At 34.4% G+C, this 10798-nt stretch overlaps 1 protein-coding gene across 1 annotated transcript; it reads left to right on the forward strand.

Moving 5' to 3' along the window:
- The first annotated feature begins 1833 nt into the window (after nt 1–1833).
- On the forward strand, nt 1834–9092 carry LOC106476865 (spermatogenesis-associated protein 5-like). The gene is made up of 5 exons (XM_013937482.2): nt 1834–2069; nt 2475–2608; nt 5079–5205; nt 5368–5532; nt 8896–9092. The coding sequence occupies exons 1-5, from the start codon at nt 1884–1886 to the stop codon at nt 9073–9075; spliced, it is 792 nt and encodes a 263-aa protein (XP_013792936.2). The 5' UTR covers nt 1834–1883; the 3' UTR covers nt 9076–9092.
- Nucleotides 9093–10798: the final 1706 nt, after the last annotated feature.

The raw sequence follows: 10798 nt of genomic DNA on the forward strand, positions 1-10798 counted from the left end.
AATAGTCGAGTATTACATGTTGGTATCTTAGGAATAGTGGAGTATTACATGTTGGTATCCTAGAAGTAATGCAATTTTACAAATTGGTATCTTATGAATAGTCGAGTATTACATGTTGGTATCTTAGGAATAGTGGAATATTACATGTTGGTATCTTAGAAATAGTCGAGTATTACATGTTGGTACCTTATGAATAGTGGAATATTACATGTTGGTATCTTAGGAATAGTGGAATATTACATGTTGGTATCTTAGGAATAGTCGAGTATTACATGTCTGAAATAGTCTTACATTAATCAAGTAGTTTAGTATATACTCTAGCTGTTACATGGTGGAACTTTGTATGATTGGTGTTAATAATTATTTTAAAAACCAGGAAATTTTGAAAGTAAATATATTTCATCAGTATTTTCTTGGTTTACTGTCATTCAGTTGCACATTTAATTTTTGCTATATCTTCTTGTCCAATAAAATGTGTGTTAATATATTATTTTTTGTCGTATTAATCTTTTACCATTTTGCTATATCTTCATATCCAATAAAAGGTATCAAAAGGCTATTTTTTGTGATATTCATCTTTTACCATTTTGGTATATCTTCATATCCAGTAATATATCCACCTGTAAACAGTACACCTATAAATTTTACAGAATATTTATGATTGTCCCAAAGGATAGTTTTTATTTGCTAAGAAACTGTCGTCCTTTGAATATATAACTGACCAATTCTTGTTTCTTTCATGATGGGCCTTCACTATCTAATGTTTTATTATTACATCTGTTCCCACATATGATGTGAATACGTACAACTGAAGAACAACTTTCAATAGGCCAAGTTTAAATACTTTTGTATAGAGCAGATTATATACTATCAGTGTAGATTAATTACAGTGGTTTAAGAAGTAATATATAGCAGCTAACAAGTCCTAACTCGTGCAGAGAAGAACAATGGAATGTAGTGGGAAATTTGGGAACAAAATGAGAGTGTGACAGGCGTTGTGAATCGAAACTTCAAAAATAAGGATACCCTCATATTAATTAAATTTGAAACAGTTAGTATATATAAACTGGAAACTTCTGATCAACTTGTTTCTTGTTACTGGATGGTTAAGTGAGAAGATGTTGGAGGTATAACAGATAAAAACTTTAACTACTTGTTTGTTGTTAATGAACAGGTTAAGTAGGAAGATGTTGGAGATATGGCAGATAAAAACTTTTAACTATTTGTTTCTTGTTACTGGATAGGTTAAGTGGGAAGATGTTGGAGGTATAACAGATAAAAACTTTAACTACTTGTTTCTTGTTACAGGATGGGTTAAGTGGGAAGATGTTGCAGGTATAACAGATAAACACTTTTAACTATTTGTTTCTTGTTACTGGATAGGTTAAGTGGGAAGATGTTGGAGATATAACAGATAAACACTTTTAACTATTTGTTTCTTGTTACTGGATAGGTTAAGTGGGAAGATGTTGGAGATATAACAGATAAAAACTTTAACTAATTGTTTGTTGTTAATGAACAGGTTAAATAGAAAGATGTTGGAGGTATAACAGATAAAAACTTTTAACTACTTGTTTCTTGTTACAACAACAAACAATTAGTTAAAGTTTTTATCTGTTATATCTCCAACATCTTCCCACTTAACCCATCCTAATGAACAGGTTAGGTGGGAAGATGTTGCAGGTATAACAGATAAAAACTTTAACTACTTGTCTCTTGTTACTGGATAGGTTAAGTGGGAAGATGTTGGAGATATAACAGATAAAAACTTTAACTACTTGTTTGTTGTTAATGAACAGGAAGATGTTGGAGGTATAACAGATAAAAACTTTAACTAATTGTTTGTTGTTAATGAACAGGTTAGGTGGGAAGATGTTGGAGGTATGGCAGAAGTAAAAAAGAAACTGAAACAAGCTGTTGAGTGGCCCTTAAAACATCCAGAAGCATTTTCTCGAATGGGAATTCGACCTCCTTGTGGGTTGCTTATGTATGGCCCTCCTGGTTGCTCCAAGACTATGATAGCCAAGGCAATTGCCACGGAAAGTGAATTAAATTTCATTGCTATCAAGGTATGAACTTGCTGTTTGCTGTGTGTAGAACTTACAAATTGTGTTAAAGTTTATGTTCCTAAAAAAAGTAAAATTGGTTGTTTTAAAATAATTGCACAGAGATATACAAAGGGTTATCTAAGCATACCTGTCCCTAATTTTGAACTAATAGACTAAAGGAAAGGCAGCACCAACTCGTGGACTACTCATCTATGATTGAATACCAAGTCTTGACTGACACTCTTGTAGTTCACCCACGGAGAGTAGGAAGTTTTTGCAGAATCTAAGTTCAAATAAATGTATTTATTAAACATTTTCCTCCTCCTAGTTTGAATTTTTCTGTAGATAACTTTTTCCTTGTGTTATGCGGTTTGATTATGTGAATCGATTGTAAAACTGATGCCATTTGTTTGCTCTTTTTGAAAGGGTCCAGAACTGTTTAATAAATGGGTCGGTGAATCAGAGCGAGCTGTTCGAGAATTGTTCCGTAAGGCTAGATCAGTGGCTCCATCTATCATATTCTTCGATGAAATAGATGCTTTAGCTGCTGAGAGAGGAGGGTATGTTTGTTGTTTTTTGTTTTTTTTGAGTAACTGTTAAAAAACCTCAGTTTTGGTGATTCCAATCTTCTTGTTTTGAAAATTAAAAGAATAATTTTTTATTTATTGTTATTGATTTGGTTAACAGCTTTGTTCTGAAGTAAATTACTGTGTAAAAACTGGAGTTATTTAAAACACTGTCCAAGGTTAACTTTTCTAATCATTTCAGGATTGAATCAGATTATTTCAAAACCATAATTTCAAACTTAAAATGATATTTTTGGAAAATTTGTATGATTTGTGTAACTTTAAAGTTATTCTGAAGACATAATTGTATCTTTTATTACATGAAAATTTGTAGTTTCAAGGAAAAGTGCACTGAAATGCACACTTAAATTTTTCATCAGATTATCCATGACTGTGTTATTTTAAGTTCTAAAAAATGCATGAACCTTTGTATTTTCTGAATTCTTGTTGTTTTGGAGAAAACAAAATATATATATATCTTAATTTGCCAGATAATATATATATATATATATCTTAATTTGCTCAGATAATATATATATGTATCTTAATTTGCCCAGATAATATATATATATCTTAATTTGTCCAGATAATATATGCATATATATATCTTAATTTGCCCAGATAATATATGCATATATATATCGTAATTTGCCTAGATAATTCCTTATTATTCATAGTAAATAAGAACATATATAATTTCATCCAATTTCTTTTCAGGCATGTTGGGCAATTACATTAAGAGTAAAAAAAACAAAAAACTTTTTGACACAGTGACAGGTAAAATCTTTATTATTAGCTACAGCTGACTGTTGAAAGGTTGAAATTCAAAGAATTTCTGCATATATATAAAATATTAAAATACACAAACGATCAACAGTTGTAAAAGTCACTACACGTTTCAAGGTGGTTTCACGTTATCTTCCGGAGTGTGAAAAACAGTTACTGTGTGCTATATAAGAACAAAAGCCATGGTCATGTGACTACTAGTTTACAGTTCAATAAAGACCACACCATCTACATACTTTTCTGATTTTCTAACCCTTCATCCTTATTTAAAATCAAGCTGTTTTTGCTGTGTTTCATTATTTCAATGGTTTCTTGAATGACTTTTACAACTGTTGATTGGTATAAATAAAGATTTTAATTGTGTATTATAAAATGTTGTTCATTTGTGTATTTCAATATTTTACAGCTGACTAGTTTTAGTAACGTAGATACAATCATCAGGTAAATACTAGCCCTGATGATGGTAACTGTGTTACCTAAACTAGTTGGATCTAACTGATAATCAACATTGTACCTTTCATTGTGCCAAAACATGTGAGCTTTGTTACAGTTCATGGGCGATGTTTGTGTTACGGAAATAATGAACCCAATGTTGTGACTGTCTGGGGAATGTAATCATGTTACACAGAATCACACAGTGTGTTACAGAAATACTGGGCCTAATGTTTTTACAGACTGGAGAAGGTAGTCATGTTACACAGTATTCTGGGCCTAATATTGTTAGAGTTTGGAGACTGTGTTCATGTTACACAAAATAAAATATGTTACAGAAGAACTGGTCCTAATGTTGTTACAGTCTGGAGAAGGTGGTCATGTTACACAGAATAACAAGGTGTGTTATAGAAATACAAGGGAAGTGACTGGGATATACAGATTCACAAAGTGTATTATATGATATTAAATATTTTAGAATAATATGACCATTTCAAAAATCTTTGTTCTGTATCTCTGTAAAATATTGAAGTGGTACTAACTAACTAATAATAGCTGGAGACGGCTTGAATGGGTAATGAAGAAAAACTTTAATATAACAGCAAATGTACGACGTTTCAACAAGGTTTTGTCATCATCAGGTACTTTTTCTTCATTACCCTTTCAAGCCGTCTCCAGCCATTATTAGTCTCAAAGTGGGTTCCTCGTCATCGAATTTAACTAACTAACTGTTTCAACCTTTCCATAAGTAGTTTAATATACAAATCTGATTATAATGTTGCTACCAGCTAGTATCATTCTGTACAGAGTTCAGTGTAAAGAGTTGATTATAATGTTTCTACCATCTAGTATCATTCTGTAGAGAGTTCAGTGTAAAGAGTTGATTATAATGTTGCTACCAGCTAGTATCATTCTGTACAGAGTTCAGTGTAAAGATCTGATTATATTGTTTTTTTATATTTGAAACTCAGCTCTTGTAGTTATGTGAAACTTTTGTCAGTTAAAGATATTTTATAGCATCAATCATTTAGACATTCAGTATTATTTATGAAATTGAAATTTTAAATGTACTGGTCAATGTATATCTATTTAATTAAAAAATAATTTTTCCCTCATAAGAAGAATGGAATCTGTTATGACTTAAAAAGTATCATGATTTATTAATCAGCAAAGTATTTTTGATAAATATACTACTGTATAGATATATTAAATGTTTGTATCTCTCTTTGTTGTTGTCTTTTCATAGATCAAGTGGAGGTAGTAATGTAGGAGATAGAGTGCTAGCCCAACTGCTGACAGAACTTGATGGCATAGAGCAGTTACAAGGTGTTCTAATGGTAGCTGCTACCAATAGGCCTGATATGATTGACAAGGTACACATTAATTTATAAGTAAAACACATCAAAACTGACTTGTCTAATATGAAAAAATAAATTCTGTTGCTTACTACTTTAAAATATAACAGGTTATCCATTTTTGTATACTTTTTTCCAGTACAAAGTAATTTTATAGAGATCAAAATTATTCTTATTCAGGCCTTACTTCGACCAGGTCGTCTGGACAGTATAATATACGTCCCACTTCCGAATGAAGTGACAAGAAGGGAAATATTCCACATAAGACTAAAAAAAATGCCCATTAGTGAGGGAGTCGACATAGAACTTTTAGTGGAAAGAACTAATGGATACTCTGGTGCAGAAGTAAGAATCATCATTTGTTTAATTGAAACAATATCTGTTATGTTATAGATTTTAGTGCTGTATTACAACTTGTTAATTAACAGATAACACAATTCTAAAGTCAGAAAACACTAGATTATCCAAGTGTGATTATAGATTTTATTGTTATAGTACAACTCGTTAGTTAACAGATTACACAGTCAGGAAACACTTAGATAATCTGGTGTGATTATAGATTTTACTGTTATAGTACAACTTGTTAATTAACAGATTACACAGTCAGGAAACACTAGATTCAAATAAGGTACTTACCTCATCTCACAAGATTAGCCATTCTCGTTCAGTGCTGCCCTCTATATGCGAAGTTTTTCTTTACACATGCCACAAGTCTTCTGCTCCCCCGTATTAGAATTTCAAAATTCTAACATGTCTCTCATGCAAATGATCATACATCATCTGTTCACCAATAGGAGCATGACATGCTCATGTAATGCATGTGATTCCCTCTACACTCCTCTACCAAAGTATTACTTATCGTTTGGCAGCGCTTGTGTTCAGATGTGCTCTTTTGTTTATTTAATGCTTCACGTTGAACTTTGTTTCCTCATGAAGTGGTTGTTTTTTAAATTAATTTGCTTTCATTCAGCCTGTTTCTTCTATTAGTATTTGTCAGTTAATTCTAGTCATCTTATTTTCTGTAGTCAAATTTGGTGAACCTTGTTGGTGCAAACAATTCCAAATTAATGTTACCACTTTATGATTATACCAGCAACCAACATTTTTTCTAAGGCCTTAGTTGTGGGCAACCTGACAGTGGATTTATCTGTTTTTATATGTCAGGAGATCGATTGTTACACGGGACAATCTTTGTCCCCGGACATAGCCTGGGCTCCTCCAGAACAGGCTGACGAAGACTTCGATCATCTTTTTCCACCTCCAATTTTGCCGTTTATTCCCATTCCCAACCCAATGAGTGTACTAGGCATAATGCAGTCTTTATGGATTTTGTGTCTCAGGTTTGTGACATTTTATCCCTTTCTTCTATTTCTTATGCACCTCGACCTTCTTTACTGCATGAACAATCTTCCCAACCTTTTTTGGTTTTCCTCCCTTAAGTGTGGGGATTGGCATGCCATGTCCCTGATGGACTACAGATTAGTGTGGGGATTAGCATGCCATGCCCCTGATGGACTACAGATCAGTGTGGGGATTAGCATGCCATGCCCCTGATGGACTACAGATCAGTTCATTAAGTGTGGGGATTAGCATGCCATGCCCCTGATGGATTACAGATCAGTGTGGGGATTAGCATGCCATGCCCCTGATGGACTACAGATCAATGTGGGGATTAGCATGACATGCCCCTGATGGACTACAGATACAGATCAGTGTGGGGATTAGCATGCCATGTCCCTGATGGACTACAGATCTATTTGCATTTTCCTACCATTGTGCTGACTACCCATTTTTAGACCAGCGGTTGTTAGGTTCCTTATTGCTTATATAGTGTGCAGCTCCCAAATCATTTGTCAATCTTACCCATGCCCAATATTCTCACTTGTATCTTACCCTTACAAATATATTACAGTATCTTTCTTCCATATACCTCCTATCTGAGGATCTCCACAGAAATATTGAGGAGTTTTCTGGAGATACCCTTGCCCTTAACTACTCCACCTTGGCCTGCATGTCATCTTCGGCTCTGGCATTACATATTTGGTTTTTTGTTGTTGTTGGGAACTTATAGGTCATGATGCCGTATTAGTTCAGGTCCGTTTACCTTTGACATATTAGGGGATTTACTTATGACCCAAATTCTGAGATGTTACATTTTTGATACGATCCTGGAAACTCTTAGAGCCTCGGGTGACATCGGTCCAACAACAATCCACCCTTATGAATATCGTAGCCCATTTCTCTCAGTCAGAGCCTCATATGCCCCCAATTACCATTTTCTGTCCTTCCCCTTCCCAATCCTTACCCCTCCATTCTACTTGGGGTACTTCTTTTCCTCAATGATGCACCCCCCAGTCACCACCAGTACTGGTGATTAGCCAGTGGGTTCTGGTTTAGTGGGTCCTGGCTGTTCAAGTTTCTTCATTGCTGGCTCTTCTACATCAGTGATCAGTGGGTGCTTCAGGTTCTGTCAAAAGGATTTGTTGTCCAGCTTCTTTCCCCACCTCTCGTCTCTCCTTACCCCCTTTCCTTCATTCCTCCTCGAAATCCTGTAACCAGCCAGCATCTGTCAGAAGCAGTTCGGAAATTGCTCTTGCAGCAGGCCATTGAACCTGTTCCCATCCTTACCAGGGTTTTTATTCCCACCTTTTCGTTGTCCCCAAGAAACCAGGGATTGGTGGCCTGTAATAGATTTATCTTACCTCAACCAATTCATTTCACTACCTGGGTTCACCATGAAGTATTTTCTTACCCTGAGATGGGCATTTTCTCTGGGGTTGTGGATGACCAAAATGGATGTCTCCAATGCGTACCTACATATACCGATATCACCTCAGTCTCGTCCCTGTCTTCAGTTTGTCCATCTCTGGGTGGTTTATCAATTTTGGGCTCTCCTCTTTGGACTTGCCTTTGCACGTAACATATTTTGTCGAGTAGTCCGAGCCTTTGCTCGATATCTCTATGTTCTGGGGCTGTGATTCCATTATTACGTGGATGATTGGATTCTTCTGGCTCATTCCGAACAGGAATCAGCCAGTCATTCTCAGCAGCTCCCTTCTGTGGCGGCTCCAGTGGGCTGGCTGATCAAACTGGAGAAGTCCTTCTTCAGACCCACTCAATACCTTGTCCATTTGGAGGTCTTTTTCAACATTCATATCAGTCAGACCCAGCATTAACCATTCTTGTGAGTTTGGGAAGATTTACAACATCTTTTGGAATCACACAAAGAGAATATCTTTAAGTACTTAAGTTGAAAACTAACTTGTGAAACTTTGTAGAACATTTTATAACGATTAATATATTTTATAAAACCAAAACTTTTATTCAACATGAGAAAAATCTTCAGCTTAAAATCCGTTACATTTCCCCACACATTTCTTTTTGTGTATTAATTTATTTATGAATTTCCTGCTAAATCTGTAAATCTTATAGACTTAGTTTGAAAATAAAAATTAAGAAGATACGCAAAAGTAGATCAGTTGTTATAATTTATTACTAGTTCTTTTATGAGAAACGGGTAACATTTTTATGTCCTTTACTTTTTTTTAATACTTAATTACTTAAACGTTGTCAGTAGAAATTGCATAAACTATAGTTTAAGGTAAAAATTAATTTTCCACCAGAATTATAATTCATTTTGATCTACTCTTAGTTTCAACTAAGAAGTTACTTGTATCCTACTTTCATCTAAAAACCGTTGTTTTCTAGATTGTTGCCGTTTGTCATGAAGCAGCAATGAAAGCACTTGAAGAAGACATTACAACTCAAAGTGTAAAATGGGAACATTTTTTAAGTGCTTTAAGAACTGTTCAACCTAGGTCATCACCTGAAATGATACGTTTTTATGAAGAATATTATTTAGAAAAAGATGTACGGACTTTTCAATAAAAGTATATTGTTACCAAGTTTAGTTATTTCCTGGAGAGTTTTTACACAGTTAAGTTTCAAGAAAAAGAATATTTATTTGGTAAGGCTCAAGTTAGTCCATCCTACTCTGTCATGTATAACACTGTTGCAATCCAGGCTAATGGCTTATCTCTTAATCCATAAGAATTGTGGTAAAATTATAAAAGTTGGCACAATTAGCTTTTGGGACATACTGAACATTTTCAGTTATGACCAATAGAAAAGCTTCCTGGTAGCAAAAATTAACACTTTTCTAAGAATTCTGCCTATTCCACACAATGCATTGACAATCCATGATAAAACAGCATTTCACAAAGTTGATCAAAGACATACACAAATGTCGATCAACATAGAATGCTAAAGAAAATTACATAAAATACATGTATATGGTTTGAAAAATAATTGTACAAACTGTTATAAATGAGGAGGGGGTATTTCAAGGATTTCTAGCAAACCATACACGTTCTGGCCTGGAGGTTCACAAATCTCTTATGTAAGTGTGTTTCCCAACTGGTGAGATAATTGGGCCACAAAAATGAGACTGACAGATCTTACACAGAATGCAAATATTTATTGAGCTCCAGTGGAGAGACCGCAAAAAGATCACGATACAATACAATGTGTTAACATGCAATACAATGTCCAGGGAATGGGAAGAGATGACGATAGGTGTATTTTAAACGTAAAACTGGCAGGAGCTAATGAAGAACAAAGGTTACTGGTGGTCTGTGTGTCCCCCATAAACTAAACCATCAAATAGAATCAATAAACAATAGATTATATTCAATAAATAATAAACAAGTAAAATACAATTCTAACAATATAAGAGCCAATGTTCCACTGGAAACATTAAAAACCATCCACCACAGTGTATGTAAGTAATCTGGTCTTATGGTACTTACCCTAAATTAAGTGAAAATAACAGTACCTTTAACTAAACGATAACTAACATTTGCAGGAGGACTTTAAGAGTTCCTGTAAAACCAGATCAAGTACAATAAAATAGACAATAAGCGCCTAAAGTTACACACTCCTAGTGTTAGTTATTGATATATGTCAAGCTAATACGTTGATGAAGAATCTTCAATAAAATCTAGACAAACCTATATAGAAATCTGCTGAAAAATCTAGACAAACCTATGTTTTTCCATATCAGTGTCTATAATATATTAGTTTGCTTGCTTGTTTGTAATTATGCACAAAGCTACATCACAGTGGACTAAAAATTTTCTTATTTTATAAAATGTTATGTGTCGCGTACAGCATTCAGCGGAAATACTGACTACTAATCACTCTTTACACACAGTATCCTAGCCTAAACTTTTTTGGTGCCTCAGGGCAACAGTCTCGTCTCTCCTCCCGATAATACGCCGCTGCCAAGCTCTATTGAAAATATAGTGTTTAAACGCACGCTTTAGATGTCTTAATTTTAAGGCCAGTGCAAAAAACAACACAACAAAATCAATGAAATGTACACACAAAATCACGTATATGTAACTGTAAGCAGAAATGTTAGAAGATTTTCCGATTTTAAAATTGGTGTTGGGACTGGTAAAAAAAATAACAAATCTGAGCAGTTGATCGCGTTAGTGAGCATAAAACATGATAAAATTGTTTGGATATTGTTACGACAGCGGAAGTCACGCGACGCTGGGAGCATGCGTGCTGGAGTTTCTAGAAGGATCGTGACTTAGCGGGCATTTCA

This window comes from Limulus polyphemus, unplaced genomic scaffold (assembly GCF_000517525.1).
Source record: "Limulus polyphemus unplaced genomic scaffold, Limulus_polyphemus-2.1.2 Scaffold11875, whole genome shotgun sequence".
NCBI classification, from domain to species: Eukaryota; Metazoa; Arthropoda; class Merostomata; order Xiphosura; family Limulidae; genus Limulus; species Limulus polyphemus.

Excerpts from the sequence above, each read along its gene's own strand:
- LOC106476865 (XM_013937482.2), top strand. The coding sequence starts at position 1,884 with ATGGCAGAAGTAAAAAAGAAACTGAAACAAGCTGTTGAGTGGCCCTTA. Across the intron at positions 5,206-5,367 it reads GGCCTGATATGATTGACAAG|GCCTTACTTCGACCAGGTCG; the intron begins GTACACATTAAT and ends ATTCTTATTCAG. Across the intron at positions 5,533-8,895 it reads ATGGATACTCTGGTGCAGAA|ATTGTTGCCGTTTGTCATGA; the intron begins GTAAGAATCATC and ends GTTGTTTTCTAG.